Source organism: Bombyx mori, chromosome 1 (assembly GCF_030269925.1).
Source record: "Bombyx mori chromosome 1, ASM3026992v2".
NCBI lineage: Eukaryota > Metazoa > Arthropoda > Insecta > Lepidoptera > Bombycidae > Bombyx > Bombyx mori.
Window position 1 is genome coordinate 9,822,374 of NC_085107.1, and position 17,223 is coordinate 9,839,596.

General features: G+C 34.6%; 2 protein-coding genes across 5 annotated transcripts; one reads left to right on the forward strand and one right to left on the reverse strand.

The window, feature by feature from the left end:
- Positions 1 to 388: 388 nt before the first annotated feature.
- Positions 389 to 11,302, reverse strand: LOC101740738 (uncharacterized). Of its 4 annotated transcripts, none has more exons than XM_012693620.4 (10): positions 11,125 to 11,302; positions 8,930 to 9,047; positions 8,234 to 8,407; positions 7,607 to 7,731; positions 7,278 to 7,481; positions 5,522 to 5,838; positions 4,939 to 5,163; positions 3,673 to 3,827; positions 3,315 to 3,389; positions 389 to 1,896 (listed from the first exon to the last, which is right to left on the reverse strand). In XM_012693620.4, exons 1-10 carry the CDS (start codon positions 11,161 to 11,163, stop codon positions 1,808 to 1,810), a joined length of 1,521 nt encoding a protein of 506 aa, XP_012549074.1. In that variant the 5' UTR covers positions 11,164 to 11,302; the 3' UTR covers positions 389 to 1,807. The 4 variants fall into 4 exon arrangements, with proteins under 4 accessions (XP_012549074.1, XP_012549075.1, XP_037877635.1 ...); XM_012693621.4 differs by having other exon boundaries at positions 389 to 1,928; XM_038021707.2 differs by lacking the exon at positions 3,673 to 3,827.
- Positions 11,303 to 12,486: 1,184 nt separating this feature from the next.
- On the forward strand, positions 12,487 to 15,296 carry LOC101740877 (uncharacterized). Its single transcript, XM_012693619.4, has 3 exons — positions 12,487 to 12,877; positions 13,005 to 13,142; positions 13,292 to 15,296. Exons 1-3 carry the CDS (start codon positions 12,779 to 12,781, stop codon positions 14,912 to 14,914), a joined length of 1,860 nt encoding a protein of 619 aa, XP_012549073.1. The 5' UTR covers positions 12,487 to 12,778; the 3' UTR covers positions 14,915 to 15,296.
- The last annotated feature ends 1,927 nt before the right edge of the window (positions 15,297 to 17,223 follow it).

Genomic DNA, 17,223 nt, shown 5'->3' on the forward strand with positions numbered 1-17,223 from the left:
CTACTAAATATGTATTATAACACAAATACAAAGTACATAGTATCGTGTATCATAATAATAACACAGCCAATAAAATATGGTATTTATGTTTGTGCCTATCTGTTCTCATTATCTTTAGTTAGCGTGCTAATTAGAACAAAGAGAAATATGTGTTGTTGTCTATAATTTAATTAGAAGACGTAGTTATTACGCAAAACACAAGTTATGTGTCTGTTTTTAGTTATTTCATAATGAATTTAAGAAAACCAAAATATGGGAATTCGAGTCTGAATAAGGAAATTTCATATTAGTATTAAAATGAAAATGTGACTTTGTAAGTTCATTGCTGTTCACAAATTTTGACTAATAATAATATCCAAATCAAAGGAGTTTTCAAAGTAAAAAGCTATTCTTAAATCTTAATTTATTTTAAATCTAAACACAAACAATAGTTTTTTTTTCATAATCAGACAAATGTAAGTAAATCACATCTTAGAAATTCAAAAACGCTTGCATGACCGCTTTCCTATTTCTCTAATTTTAATAGAAAAATGAAAACTGTCCCATGGGGCATTGTAGAATTTTATATGGGGACAAACTGAGGTACCCAAAGCATATTATATCAATATCGTTACATTAACATTTGTCTGTTAACATTTGTCTATAATAAGTACAAAACCATAAATATAGAAACTTAATACTAAACACATCCCAGTTGAAACAAAGTTGCAGATCGATAAGATGCAATGATCGCTAAGATGGTTCTCCATGATTTTTTAATAATAGCATTTAATTTTTTAATTGCGCAATCGGACCCCTTGCATCTTATACTTTAGGCCGCGACTGTTCATATTTACTCCTGAAACGAGTAACTTTAATTTTTTTACTTTGTTACTTGAAATTTGCAAATAAAAAAATCTTATTTCTTTCGTGGTTTTTATAACTAAACCGATCAATTTTAACTTGCACAAAAACGTTATGTTGCTTTTAGAACATTAACATTATTATCGAAATTTATTTAACAGAGATATTTTTAACAGTCTGCTGTAATATCTTATAAAATAAATCTGTTTTATACATGAATTAATATCCGTATGAGGATTTGCTTGCTAACATCGCTTGAAGCGATACGTGTTATCTAATCCATATACATCAGTATGTTAGATACAATAATGTATGTAACAATGGTAAAATAATCGCAGATAAATGTTTCTTTTCAACATTCCTTATAGTTGAATCGAGACAGAAATATTAAACATAAAGTATTACACTTTCTTTGCTGCATTGATAATAAACATTAAAACTTAAACAATGTAGTCTCTGTAACTAATACAGTAAACAAGCAGATGCGAATATTGATTGGGCATTGATAACCTATCCGCCCTCTGTATATATCGAAGACGCCACTTGCTGCAAGGACCTGCCTCATTATTTACTAGACTTAATACATAAACTATGATAACATCATGTGCTACATTGTGGCTGACAACAATGTTTCAAAACCACAGCATTATCAAACGTATCTTAAATGACACTAGTTCTATTTTTGCACGGTCGTTATCTCGATATGTTTACGTAATTAACAGCAAATAATCAGGTTAGGTATATAAAGCAAATACTAATAATATAATTAAATACAAAAAAATATAAACTTAAACGAATTCTATAAATTCAAGTTGCAAAAATAAATTTAAACTAAAGACGAATTTGTGCTACAATGAAATTATAGCACAAATTTGATAAGTTTTATTTACGTCACGTTCTTCGTTTAGTGATTACTTAGAATTTAATGAAGCTGTTTATTCCTTTTTTAAATCGTTGAACGCGGTCATTTATCGTTCGTTTCTATAAAAATTGGCAGAAGCTGAAGATGGGATCCGGTCTTGAATTTAGCTGGTTTCGCCGGGGCCTCGTGCTCTAGTACAATACATCAGATTGAGTTAGTGCCGCTGCAAAGAAGTACACATAAATATTGTTGTTTTAATTGTTGCAACATTTATTATTGCAACAAAAGATATTGAAAATTGGTGTTGCACGTACTTATAAGTACCTATGTATATTTAGTAGCGCAGGCGCGAAATAATTATATTCGATTTTGTTATCGTTCTTGTGTCATAATTTAGTTTATAAAAATTCAATTTAATTCATCATTAAAGTAATTTAATAGTAACTTTCAACGAAACAGCTTACTGAGTATTTTCTTAGGTTTTCGCTAATCAGAAATAAAGTACTTTTACGATTTAATTTCTCGTTTATTATTAAATTTTATTCTTTCCTAAGTTTCGGAAATACTGTACAAGTTTTGTGGTCACAGACGAGTGGTGTGTTATACGTCAACGTTTGATAATAGTACTCAAATAAAGTTGTCAAGTAAAAATACAAAATGATATTTACGTTTCTTTGCGCACATAAGGAACTCGACAGTGTTGAGGTTTGACACTCTGCTTGCCTTGAGGTTTCGTCTTCACGACAAGTGGAATTCAGATGTTAGAAAACCTACTAAACCTACCAACCTCACTATTTAGTTTTACCTATTAAATTTTAGTCTTCTTTATTGTAGTAATGTAAAAAAAACACGATAGTAATTCCGTAATCACGAAAATTATAAATTACACAAATCGTAAAAACAAAAAGAGCAAGATTAAAATGTAAAAGAAGCTTAACAATTTAATTGACTTTAATTTAGTTGCTCTTTATCAATAATTCAGGAAATCTAAGATTTAAAAAGTAGCCACAATACGTTTCAGCTTCAAAAGTAACGAAGGATATTCTGATGTATTATTACTTCTATTCTACAGTATTTCAATAAACTATTCCATAGTTGAAATATGACCTAACTAATTTTGTATCGCGTATCATTGTGCCTTTATATACTTACTAAACTAAAATGACTGACACCTCAAGGTTTTGATCCATTTTATGTTGTGTAGTTTCGTTAATAGTTATTATTATCAATATTTCGAAATATAAATAAATAATAATAAAAATAGAGCTTGTCAATATTTAGTAGATAAAAAAAATGGAAAATCGTTTAACAAACAGAGGAGAAAATGGAATGTTGAATGCCAAATGGTTTGGTCTTTATTTATATACTAGCTGTACCCATCCGCTTCGCTGGGCATTTAAAATGAACATTATTATTTATTGTCATTATTATTAGGTCCAACACTCATATAAATATTAGCCTATCCATTAAGTACATGTATTTTCTACATGGATACCAAGTTTCAAGTCAATCGGATGCACGTTTCAGTAGTTATAACGGAACATCCGTAAAAACAACTGTAGATTGAGAACTTATATATTAGTATAGATATACATAAATATGTACTTACGACGAGACGATTGGGATAAAGCATAATCTTTTTTCTGGGTCAACGAACTTAGGCTGGATGCGGCACGGTGAACCGCTGTAAGGAATAAAAAGATCATTTTATTATATTTTACGCACCAATACGTTTATCTTGTGACACCAAAAGCAGATTAAAGCGTTTTAATTATTATTATATGCGTTGTTAAAATGAACCAAATTCCCTATTAATACTGTTAGCGGAATTAAAATTAACTTTGCATCAATTTAAGGTTCACTAAAATGAATTTTACGATACAATTTTTGGGCCGTGATAAATATAATTAAGACAATTTTTTTAACGATAGAAAATGGGAAGCTTTGTACAGAAACTAAATACAAACATGCTTTTCTGAAAGGCTGGATTGCTGTGTAATCGGGCAGCGGCACCGGGGGCAAATCTTCATCGGGAGGCAACTGATCTCTCATGCGGTGAGCAGAAGCCGGTATATACGCCCACGGCAATTGACTTTGAAGTTCTGCAGTCGTGCCTCTACGACTGTTCAAAATTACTTAGTTTTAATATTAATTAGCGACCCGCCCTCGCTTCGCTTCGGAAACTGTAATTTATTATTGGTTTCTCCACTATTTAATAGATGTTATTATATATATAAACCTTCCTTTAATCACTCTATTAAAAAAAACCGCATCAAAATCCGTTCCGTAGTTTTAAAGATTTAAGCATACATAGGGACAGATATAGGGACAGAGAAAGCGACTTTGTTTTATTATGTAGTGATTATAACGAAGCGCCGCATTGTAAGCCCTTATATTGGTTTTAAAAATTTAGAACTTGTTAATTTAATTTCGACGAGTATTCTAATAATAAAATAAATACATACAAAATCAATTTGACCTAAAAAAAATTGAGATGGATGGATTGTGGTTGTTCCAGGGATATTGTCGCATAGCTAGGACTGTTGGATGAACTCGAGGGCTAAGCCAGGAAGTCAGTTAAGACAAATCTAAGAAACCGGAACCGGATGAATTTCATCATCATCATCATTATCATCAGCACACAAATGTACACTCCGGATATAGGCTTCCCGAAGGATCACCGTAAAGTCCGGTCTTGCGCAGCTCGCGTTCATTTGGATGAATTTTGTGAAAGGAAAAGGTAGTTTAATGGAGGCATTCAAAAGTTTTCATACCCATCTTGCGTTACGTAGGATTAGCGATAGACAGCGTTATTGACTGCGCGTCTAGCGTTACCAATATTTATGTTCAATAATTACTATTTACCTTCATATGCTCATCTGCCTTCGAAGGCATTAAAAAGATTGACTAAGCCAGCTTTATCTAGCTAGACTTCACATTATTATATTGTTATCAGAATTAAACATATATATCAGGTTTTATGATAATACAATGATTAAAATTATTCATAGACGTTTCCGAGTTAGGCTTATTTTGCGTATACCTGGAATGCATATAATAAATAATCCCTTATCTGAAAAGACCGGAAGCTGAACTCGTAATGGATTAAAAACCCAGTAAATAAACACAAGTCTGTTAGAATAATTTAACCGATAATGTTATAACGACTGTCCAAGGTTTGTTAATATTGGTTAGAGTAATACTTCTGTATTGTAATATCCTACGAGTATTACCCCTGTAGGTTCGGTACATCCGGTTGAGTTTCGGTAGTAAGCTGTGGCATGGATTGTGAAGTCCTTGGGGGACTATGGCGGCCAGCAGTATCAATCACAGCTTTGTCAAGCCTCCTTTGTTGTTCTGCTATCATATTCTCTAATCGTTGAGGTAAAGACAGCAGATTTTCTGGGAAATTAACGGCACGTTTCTTGTCCAACTCTACATGTTGAGCTTGAGGCGACCTGCAAAAAAAAGGTAGTAAAATAACATCTTATTCATATTCATATCTTTAATATGGATGTAAATATATATTTAAATATTATATTAAACGTTTACGCAAAACTGCGTCTAGACTAGTCCATACTATTGGAATGTGGATCAGTTTGTTTGTTAGTTATGCATCCAAGTCTAAACAACCAATACTCATAAAATTTTGCACACACGTTATCAAACGTAGAAAAAAGGAAATAGGATACCTTTCATCCAAAAAAATTACTGATCCTGGAGACAGATTTTTTCTATATTAAAGCGAGCACAAACGCCTATAAAAGCTTTAAAAGTAGTCTTTAAAATATATTATGTTAAAACAAAATAACAAACCTGTTTGGCGATCCATCTAAGGAACCAGGGTTTGACTTACTACGAACATCGGGAGACTCAGATCTTTTAAATAATAGAGTTTTCATACGACGAAAGGATTGACTTATTCCCGGTCGTGGTATCTTAGTAGACTTATCACTTGGCATGCTCGCTTCTTCAACGTCTCTGCCGCTGGTTGATGCAATGCTTGTTTGAGTCTCCGCTTGCGTTGCAGTGGCGGCTTGCAGAATAGGTAGAGGGGGTGGTGGAGGAGGAGGGGGAGGGGGTGATGAAACCACTGAAACATCCGCTTCCGTCTCTGGAGGCGCTTCGACTTGCTACAAAATTACAGATAACAACAATTAGTTCAAATTTACGTGAATTTTGTGGTTTCCATCACTAAGCTTAATTTGAAATAAGTTTCTGTATTAAATATAACTTTTGAGATAAGAAAGATAATATAAAAAATAACCCACTCCCTAAATAATAATAAAATGTTTTCTCTGCAAAAGTTTTGGCTGTGTCCCAAAATTATATGTGATATAGTGATAATCTCGATTTCAAAAACAGTGTGTATACTTGTTTCAAAAGGCTCCATTATTTTAGTTTCATTGCACCCACGTTATAAAGAAAAGAAAAACTATGCGATTGAGTGATTAAGAAAAAAGCAAATGCATAGTAGGGTAAAGTATATATTTCTTTTGGTTTGCGTAAAACATTTGATATAAAATTTACTTTAATTTAACAAATTTATTGAGTTCTAATTGATGAGAGATTTCTATCATTTGAAAAAGACCGAATTCACTCAGATAGAATAAATGAAGACGGAATAATTAACAAACATGCTCCAATACCGTCATCGTCCCATCCCATTATCGTCAGTAAAAACCAAAACCAAAATCACCAATGCCCTGCGATATTTCATCATATCTATTTAAAAATCATTTATTGAGAGTTGTAGTATCTAAGGTTGTATTAAGCCATAAAATGATGGGTTTTAAACTGAGAATGTTTCTAGCATAGTTCAATGTTAATACAGTCAAACCTGGATAAGCGAGAGTTCAAGGGAACACAATCTCATTCTCGCTTATAGAGGTTTCTCACTAACCCGAGTTTCTCGCTAATGCTCCCTCTGAATTTCATTTGGCGATTTTCCGGATTCAAACGCATTCACTATTTTAAGTTTATCACTTAATGACAGTACTTTAATTTTCCGTTTTGACATGATGCAGAACAGAACTTTCGTTCGCAATTGACTAACGATAAACTGAGTAAGTCCGACAAACAGGTCGGTACACAGGTACAAGTGTCTATTCGAAAAGAATGCGATAAAATAACAAAGTTATTTAGTTCCAGGATATAGAATAGGTGCAATATTGACGAGAAAACAATACAAAAACAATGGAAGGAAGTTCCACAAAAGTTAAGAATGAGTCATAAAATAGCAGATGTTAAAATTTGCTTTTTCATTTGTTCCTCCTAAATAATATAAATAAATAAATCTCGACTGTCGCTTATGGAGGTATAGATAAGTAGCAGTCTCACTTACGGAGGTCCATGAGGGAAAAAAGACTCTCTCTTACAGAGGTTTCTTTTTCTCGCTAATAGAGGTTTTGGGAGCTTAAAATGACGGTTCCTGGCTATTACTCTCACTTATAGAGTTTTCTCACTTATCCAGTTCTCACTTACCCAGGTTTGACTGTATTGACAAATATACTACTACAGACAAGCAGGTAGATTTGCGTTATGTCGAAGGTAATGTAAAAAAAAAACTTACAACAGAAGTAGAAGACAAATATTTTGTTCGCTCCGCGTTGCAGTCGACTACTACTAGTATGATCATAAACATATTCAGGATAAACAGTACGACCAGTCTAGAGTAAATGATAACCATTAGCCAGGACGCCCAAGCTGTGCTTATATTGACTCCTCCGGCACCACTGACCATACCGCCTATGAAGTTCATCATATCGGATAGTGTCTGGAATTAAGTCAAATTGCTTAGAGTGAATAATTGATACAAAGAATACTTTATCTATTTTAAATTTTCATAGTACTCAAATTGAAGAGATAAAAACACCACTCATAAATTTACACCGCACTTACCCGTGTATGAAAAGTGTCGTTGCAATAAGTAACTGTAGCTACCAGATCAAGTAAGCACACCGATACAGTAACGAGCGTCCACGGCCAACGTATGTGCCTGGATTTTGTGTTTTTCGCTCCACCCACTGTTAAACGTTTGATGTAGTTAGATAGTTTTCGAAATATTTAAAACAATAAAAAAATAAGAAAAACATTAAGCGCTATTGTCTCAACTTACAAAGTCGCGGTTACTATGCTTAATAGCCAAACCGAAGATTTAACATATCTATTTATAAAACTACCTTCGTGTTTTAATTTGTTGGTACTCTGTAATTTGTTTCGCCAAATTGCTTCATTAGTATCGATATGTGTACCGCCGATATTTAATTCTTAGCTACATCCTTTAATACAATTATAGACCAACTGTTAATAGCAAGATATTGTTGAACTACAGAGTGAATATAGTCAATGCTACGCTAGCTGCATTCAGATCATCACTACAATTAGACTCCAATCAAACTTTGAGATCAATTTAATCAATAATATTCCAATATTTTTTTTAAATATAAATTTATCGTATAGGTATAGCGAAATTTGAAATACTTACAAAATATAAAATATTAAAATCTTAAACTAACTGATACTTACTCATGAAAAAAACACTGGTTATAATCCATAGAATACTCAGACCAAGACTAGTGCTGTTAATGACAAATGTTCTGAAAGCGGTGAAAGGTTCTTGAGTGAGTAAGACAAAGGCCTGATTTGGGATACCTTCGATAGTATATCCTATGTTGATTCTGTTACCACACACATCAGGATCTGTAGAAACAAATCTTTGATTAAAGCAGTGTGCACATATCACAGTTATTCTAAATTACTTCCCTATATTAATGTTTTTGACACTTTAGATTCACACACCTCTAGTCCTGAATTGGTCGAAAGTACGGTAGATATGACCCTTCGGAACGGAAATATTTTAATAAAAGAAAAACAAAATATATTTTATGGAATCATCGTAACATAAAGGATAAATGCCCCATAAGGTACTCATATCACCCGATGCAACTATACCGGTGTTCAAGGCAAGTAGCAATTTATCTAAAGCAATACACGTATGTAACAAATTCATAAATGATTAAATAAATGCAAAAAAGTGCGAATAGTTCCACATTAAGTTATAATAAAAAAATCTTCCATGTGCATAGTATTTTTTCTAATTGGTCAATATCGGTAAGACGGGACAAACTGAAGCAAATCTCTGATTTATCTCCAAATAACAAACCAAAAGTTTTTGCGTTAAGTACTATCCCAAATCGATTATTTAACTCAGCTTATACTTACTATAAAAGTACAATATTTTTATGTAAAGTAGAATGGGTATTTCTCTGAGGAAATCAATAAGGCAGAAGTATTGCGAAATTGCCAACGATGTGAATATCAGCTGTCCTACGGCTTGTACCTGAAAAGGGAAAGTAAAAAACGGGCATTTTACATTTTCCTGTCGTAAGTCTTTTCAGTTCTGATGCAGCGTAAGCGTTGCTTACTGACGAAAAGACAGCTTGTCTGCTATATTTTTTTTTATTGCCCTTGTACAGACGAGCATACAGCCCACCTGATGGTGAGTGGTTACTGTCGCCCATGGACTTCAACAATTCCAGGGGCAGAGCCAAGCCGCTGCCTACATTCCGGTTATTTTCCTGTTCAATCACCGTCTGCCTATTTTTTGACTTTGACGTATTTAATTTGAAAAGTCAAGATGGCCGTTATTGCAACGCTATTGGACTTTGATCGTGATATTTCGAGATGATGAGAAGACGAGGACAATGTTCAAATTGCGATTGCCATAGGATCTAGTAACCATAAAAAGCATCGATATACATATTATTATGTATATAATAATATTAGGACCGATTTAGTTTGTTAATGGGTTGTTTTGTCGATGACTGTTTTCAGCTTTCCGGAAGCGGTCGTAGTTTAAAGAATTAATATTTTAAAATATAAAACTATTTACTAATACTATTACATGAGTGGGTGCACTTTTTAGGAGATGAAAAGCATACACCCCCTCAGCTATTGACAGTGTTAAAAGACTCACAGCAATCCCACAAGCTTGTGTGCAAAAGATTTTTTTCATCGCTACACACAAGAAGAAGCACTCATGATTTCAACATTTTTGAGTTTATAAAATACATCTAACATAAACCTCATATTCGGACGGATAGGTATAATATAAAAAGGTTTATATTTATTCCTATTTCATTGCGGAAGTTTAAGAGTTTAGTCAGGCAATTGAGCCTCGCGTTCATTTCCATTTGTCGGAAAATACCTACGGTTATCACTTATCATAGAAACACATATTTCTCAATAATATTCAGCGCATGTGAATACGGAGTCCCGGGAGATTGGTCAACTGTCACCGTACTCTGGAACGCAATCATGATAAGATAACGCGTATCATTGGAATCTATGTCCCTTATCATAACACGTTTGGTGAAATTTTCGTGGTAAGAGGTGAAATTTTGATGTGTCCTAATGGTTTTTTTTACTTTTAAATGATTAATTAAGAAATTAATTTACTAAGTTGGTTTTAACAAATTGTGATTTTCTGTCAAATACTTTTTATATTAGTACGATATTATATGCGAACAAAAATATAGTTTGATAGGCATTTATGTTGGTGTTTATAGGGGTTGAAATTTGTCTAAGCATCGTTCGAAAAAGCGAAAAAGTATTCGTTGAACGATAAGAACGGTTTGAGCATGCTTTTAATGGAAAACCATACTTAAAGATTTGATAGTAGCGTATACTTTTTATGCTTAAGATTAAAAGTTTAATAAATTTAAACATATACTTCTAATTAATACAGCCATTCCGACTTGTAGGTAGCTCTGAAAACTCCATTTTCCTTATTATATACTTGTAAACGCAATCGTGAACCAGAAACCATGTTTAGCCCAGTGGGCCGCAACGAGCACCCTGTGAACGCCAATAAGTCGGTTCCAGGGGGTGCATCTGTCATTTGATATATCTCGGAAAATAATCAGTAGTCACTGTTTTCTTAAATTGCCCATTCTTTTTGAGTTATTTCTTGACAATATTGGTGAAAAAACACCTCAATGATTTTTGGACGATTCTTGATATACTGGTGCGGCCCTAAGGGAAAGTATGCGGTGGACACAAGGTGTCCATCATGGCGTTCAAGGTATTAAGATATTGCTTAGTTTATAAATCTGGAATCTCCGAAAAGTCTGAATTTTCATCGTAAATTCAAAAACAACCAACCAAAACGGAGTCAAAAATTGACTACTTAAGATACTTAGGTACACGTGATAATACTATGAAAATCACTCGCTTTGCTTCTATTAAAAATTTATTAAATTGTTCAATTCTTAAAAAATATTTCTCAAATTTTGACGTACTAGATGAGACAGTTTTCGCAAAGCAAATTAAAAACCGTATCGCACGCGCTACTCTTATTTTGCGCTAACTGTTAACAGTTAGTTGATATAAAAACGAATTAGGAATACGTTACTTACTAATGTCGCTATTCCGGCGAATACCAAAATTTTGTTCATGGTTACGGTATTTAGAATACGCGTCCAACAGCAGGTTGCGGCGTGGTGCCTATGAAGCACCCAAATTCTCACACTTAACTCTCTGGCAGTCCAACATCTTACTGAAAAGCATCGCAAGAATTTGCTCCAGATAAAAAGATAAATCGTGACATAAGTTGCGATAGTTTTGAGACGATTCGGCGATAAAGATATAGAATCCATTGACGTTGCTTGTACAAATGATAATATCCGAATGTGTGTAGAAGCGGACCCTTAAAGGGAAAAAGATGTCCATTCTTACTGTTTCATTTATTTTGTTTATTAGAGATGAAACAAGTCTGGAAGTGTATGGATTTGTAACAAGTTTATTTATTCTTAGAATAAAAATTCAAAATTATATCACAGCAATTAGATCACGTATTTGTTGATTCACGCGGGAAAAACCCGTAAGGAATTAATAGGGGGAAAAAGAAGATTAAATTCGGATTTTGTGTGAATTGATTACTGAAAGCGATAGAGTTCAATGCCGCCCCATCCACTCTGTCAAATGACGTCGAAGTTTTAATCGAATTACATATATATAGGCTGTAAATGTAACACCTGGGACTTGTTTCAAGAAAGTAAATAATTGCCCGATCTTTTGTATAATACAGACTTTACTGCTATACCTTTTCAACTTTTCCTTTTGTTATAATTTTAGAGAATGGTTTGGTAATGATGAAATGAATAAGGCTATCTTAGTTTTGATACATACAAATAGTTACGTCTAAAGTAATCAAAAGATGTTCACACTATAATAAAACGAAATGATAGATTTTAATATTGCGCTGGTCCGTTCAGATTAAGACGACTTTGGAATCCAGCATCAATGTCGCTATCCACTGCGCGGAGGACAGGAGTGAATGGAGAAAACAAAAGTGCTCCATAAAGGTCATGACCCTCAGAACTGAGGAATACGACGCACGGAGGAGGAATACTGTAGAAAATAACGAGAATCATTATCATGTTTCATGGAAATAAGTCGAAGTTTGGCTGTACCAAATATCTCTGACTTTTTAAATATATCACATTGGTCACTAATGCTGTACCATATTGATTTTTTGTTTTTTTCAACTACGGCATGTATATTTCTATTATTAAATAATAAAAATAATAGAAAGTGTCTCAATATTAATTCAACTGTTTTGTTACTAAGTCCCATAGATTTTCGGTCAATGTTCGTTACAGTTAAGTTAAGTTAAGCAAATCTCCATGTAATAAAAATAAAGCCAAGAAATACGATGAAAATTTTAAATAATCAGGAATGAGAAAGCGCAAGTCCCCAAGTATTGACTGTCGCGATTATTTAATAATTCGAGTAGTATTGAGCCAACGGAACGTAAAGAATTGTCACATTCATCGCTTTACAATTTGTAAGATCGAGACTTCAAGTGACGCATGCGCGAATCTAATGTAAGGGAGTGACGCCCTAATGATTTGACACACCTTCATTGAAAGGCCGAAACACCACCCGCGTACCTCTGAACTGAAAATATTCGCACAATGATTACTTTTTTATGATAAACGTTAAGATTTTAGTAATTAAGAACTGTGTTTTCGATATTTTTATACAACAGCTCCGTTAGATTAGTTAATTATGAGCTCGCCTAAGCTAAATGAAAGATGTTCCAGTGTCTTGGGGAATGGTAAAAAACTTCTAGCAAATGATTCTAAAGAAGATTCATTGGACAATTCGGTGAGTTCCTGACATCATTATAATAGTATTTAAGCCCGCTTAAATTTTCATGAAAATTGGACATGTACCTATGCAAATAAAAGTAGTCATAGAAAATTAGATGATACAAGTATATATTGTATTTTAGATAAGAGAATCATTTAAATCTGAAAGATCAGGGGGTGCTAAAAATGAAGAAGATTGGAGAAGACGTACCATTATTGTAGAAAAGAAAAACGGCAGCTACGGATTTACCCTTCAAAGTTATGGTATCCATTATAAGAAGGTAATCTAATCTATACTATAAATTAAAATAAATATAATATAAAAGTTATAGTGATTTTCAATTTCTGCAAATTAAAACAACTTGATACATCACGTAAACCTTCCGTGGGCAATATAGGTGATAGTATGTTAATTGTTTATTTCTTTCAGGAACAAGAAATTGAAGTAATAACGTATGTTGATCATGTGGAAATGGAAGGACCCGCTGCCTTAGCAGGAATGCGCGAAGGCGACGTCATCTTGTCCATTAACGGAATGGACGTGGAAAGAGCTGAACACGCTGCTATTGTCGATGCTATAAATTCTTGTGATTCGAGAATGAGAATGGTAGTTATTTTTGAAGATTGTGTCCGGAAAGTCGAATTGCACCTCAAATACATAAACCTGCAAAGAACTCTTCAATCGAAAATGCGAGAATTAGAACAGTTATCGATTCGCGAAAGACAACTGTTTGATGCTAACTGGAAGACTCACAGTTTACCATCGCAAAAGAAGAAATCGTCCCCTAATGATGTCATATCAGACGTTGAAGATAGCAACGAATCTCAAAATATGGGCACTACATACAGACCTACGTTGTCTAGTGAGAATGTGACTGCTGCTAAACCACCACACCCGAATGTTTTTATGTATCAGTATCTAGACCCACATTATGGAACTTGCTTAATTCAGCCTAATCTGCACACTGGCAGTTTTGTTATTACTGTTGGCTCTCCGAGAAATAGCCGAGATTGTCATCATTATATTGTGAAAGCACCTAATGATTGTTATCGAGCATCGGAAATATATAAGTCTACAAATTCAAAACACTCTAAAATGCATAGAAGCAATCATAGTCATAGCTGTGCTCCGTGCATGCCAGTATATAACAATCCGGACGCAAATAGTCTGGAGGCATATGATCTAGCCAGTCCGTGTTGTGACCCGCACTGTGTCCCTCATACCAGGAAAAAAGTCAGAAGAAAAAAGGAATGTTCAAAAGACCACAAAAGAAGGGAAAAATATCAAGTTGATAAATCTACCCAAAAACCTGATAATGTCCCTCCGCCACGAATGAAAAAAGTATGTTCTTCTGGCCATTGTTCCCGTTATCGTTACTTGACCACCGAATCTACGCAAACTAGTCAATGCAGCCTGCAGTCGTATGCTACAAGCAACGCTACTGTACCGTGTGACAACTCCGCTTCTAGTTACACCACGTCACTTAGCAGCGATACTTTATTTTGGGATAACGATCGATCTGAAACAAAATCTTCTCCTAAGATTCAATATCAAAGCTCACACCAACACGTGAAGCCTAAGTCCTGGGATAATCTCACAACCAAAGCATTTGGTGGTTATGGATTTGGATATGGTTATTTGGATACAACCGCGAAACAATCAAATAGATCAAAAAGTCACGGCCGTAGCCACAGTGGTAGAAGCACACAAAGCCATCATGAATATCAGCAACACCACGAGAAGCATGTTCACCGTCAAAGTGCGAACACTCAACACTATTCAGTGTACACACGTAGCCACAGCCATTACCAACCGACTAAATCTACAGAAAGCCTTATCGTGGTCCCTAAATATCAGTTGGAGAGTAGCGGCTCAGAGAGTCGACTTGCATGTGAATGTACTGATTCCATTGAATACTATCGCAGGATCACTACCAGCAAGAATCCGGGAGAGCCTCAATCTGCAAATTATTATACTCCACATTTCGTATATCCGTCGCATTCTTACAAAAAGAGAGATTCCAACGTCAGCTCCGAAATAACACGGTTATAAGTATCTTATATAAGTCAACTGATATTCATGTTTTATAACTTTAAATTATATTTAGCGAACGAAGTTTCATTTATATTTGCGTGTGAAGTTTGTTTAGATTTGTATAACTTTTATCTACATTCGTAATGAGAAGTAGTTCCGTTAGTGGTAAAATAAGGTAGTTTTAATAATAATCAATTACTAAGCTGATTGCTAAAACCATATACCAGTGATGTTAGCTAAACATTCTTTAATCGAATCGTTTTGCTCAAATAGGCCTAAATTAATAACTGCATATAGTTATTTTATACATACATAGTACAGGTGCTTTCTGCAATTTTATATTAATATTCTATAATACTTTTACTGATTTATGATGAGAAATAAACTTCCAAAAATCATATTCGATGTCTTAATTCTTTCTTAATTTAATTAAAATACTATTTTAAAGTGAGGAGGAGCGAGGAGGCTATTTTCATGGGCAATATAGAACATAGATAAGGCATTTCAAAGCCTACAAAAATCTACAAAATCTACAAAAACATGAAAGGTGTATACAGTTATACAATATATCTGTTTCCCTCTCTCTACCTCACCACATGCCGGCAAAGGAGTGAAGTTCCAACACCGATTGAATCGTGGAGATAATAATTGGCATCCAATGAAGCGAAGACTGACTGTACTAATTAGGAGATATCTATCCGAAAGGCTCTCTATGGAAACAAAAAGTTTTTACTTTTTTATTGCTTAGATGGTTGGACGAGCTCACAGCTCACCTGGTGTTAAGTGGTTACTGGAGCCCATAGACATCTACGGCGTAAATGCGCCTCTCACCTTGAGATATAAGTTCTAAGGTCTCAAGTATAGTTACAACGGCTGCCCCACCGTTCAAACCGAAACGAATTACTGCTTCACGGCAGAAATAGGTTGGGCGGTGGTACCTACCCGCGCGGACTCGCAAGAGGTCCTACCACCATTAATTACGCAAATTAAAATTTGCTGGTTTGATTTTTATTACATGATGTTATTCTTTTACCGTGGAAGTCAATCGAGAATATTTATTTGTTGAGTACGTATTTCATTAGAAAAATTGGTACCCCCCGCCTGGGAATCGAACACCGGTGCTTCGCTCAACACGAATGCATCGGACGTCTTATCCTTTAGGCCACAACGACTTCGACGGCTATATTACGTATTTTCTTTTAAACTACTGGTATTAAGCCCAATTGATTTTGGTTCTAATTAAAATTCATTTGTAATGAAACTTCGATCGCCATTTTAGACTAAATTGGTCATACCGGAGAAACAAAATACAATACACTATAGATATCCAAAAATGTGCACGTTCGTTGATATATTAGGACGGACAAACGAGCTGTCGGCCCATCAGATGCTAAACTGTTAGATCACCCTTTGAAAGACCATAATTTATTCTGCTACGCACCTTGTGGAGGGATAATACCGAAGTCTCCGCTGCATTCATGTGATTGCTACGCCACAAAAATAGGCAGACTGTGGTAAATAACGAACATTAACAAACAGTACGAGTTCTAGAAATTTCTCTAGTTGCTATAACATTTAACATTCTGCTTATTTAACAGATTAAATACTAAATAATGCATTTAAGATAGTAGTAGTATGCAAGTTTCTATGGAGACTAACAGTAGGTACACAAATCAAGATGCAATTATATAGAACCGATTTCTAAGTAAGAAAGCACATCGTTAGTAAATTCGAAGTAACACATTTTTTCTAAGCTCGCTTTATTAGTCAATGTAGATAGATAAAAAATGCATAATTCAATACTACTTAATCGTTGGTAGGCTAATGAGCTATTTTAACTACGCGCAGACAGGTAGGTGAGCTCACAGGGCTTAACCTAAGAGGGTTTGGTAACAGTAGCCCTAGCAATAGCAGTGGGTCGGTGAATCTACTACCGGATCGAAACCCCACTGAGAAGATTCTGCCAGAAACACAGTTGGCATGTAATTCAAACGCGATAAAAGTGAAGATTTCCGACGTATTCTGTGTGCTTAGTGTGAGTTTCTTAAAGTTCTCGACAGCGTAAAAGTTAAGCCAATATTGTATGCAATTGGAACAGCGGCCCTAACGGCAAACGTACGCAAAAATATTTTTTCCTTTTTTTTCCCTACCTATGCTGATAGCCTTGAGGCTATTTCAGCTTCGCCCTAACGTTTGTAGGTGAGCTCACGGGGCTCAAACCGGAGAGTTGCTAACACTGACCCTAGCAAGAGCAGTGCTTCGCAGAATCTACCACTGGATCGGAAACGCGACCCACTGAGAAGATCCGGCGAGACGTACGCAAACGA

Bases quoted from the DNA above. Each gene is read 5' to 3' on its own strand.
- LOC101740738 (XM_012693620.4), bottom strand. From the start codon at position 11,163: ATGAACAAAATTTTGGTATTCGCCGGAATAGCGACATTA. The intron at 8,408-8,929 runs GTAAGTATAAGC...TTGTTTCTACAG, and splicing joins AAAAATATTGTACTTTTATA to ATCCTGATGTGTGTGGTAAC. The intron at 3,828-4,938 runs GTAATACTCGTA...AATTTTGAACAG, and splicing joins GATGTACCGAACCTACAGGG to TCGTAGAGGCACGACTGCAG.
- LOC101740877 (XM_012693619.4), top strand. From the start codon at position 12,779: ATGAGCTCGCCTAAGCTAAATGAAAGATGTTCCAGTGTCTTGGGGAAT. The intron at 12,878-13,004 runs GTGAGTTCCTGA...ATTGTATTTTAG, and splicing joins AAGATTCATTGGACAATTCG to ATAAGAGAATCATTTAAATC. The intron at 13,143-13,291 runs GTAATCTAATCT...TATTTCTTTCAG, and splicing joins ATGGTATCCATTATAAGAAG to GAACAAGAAATTGAAGTAAT.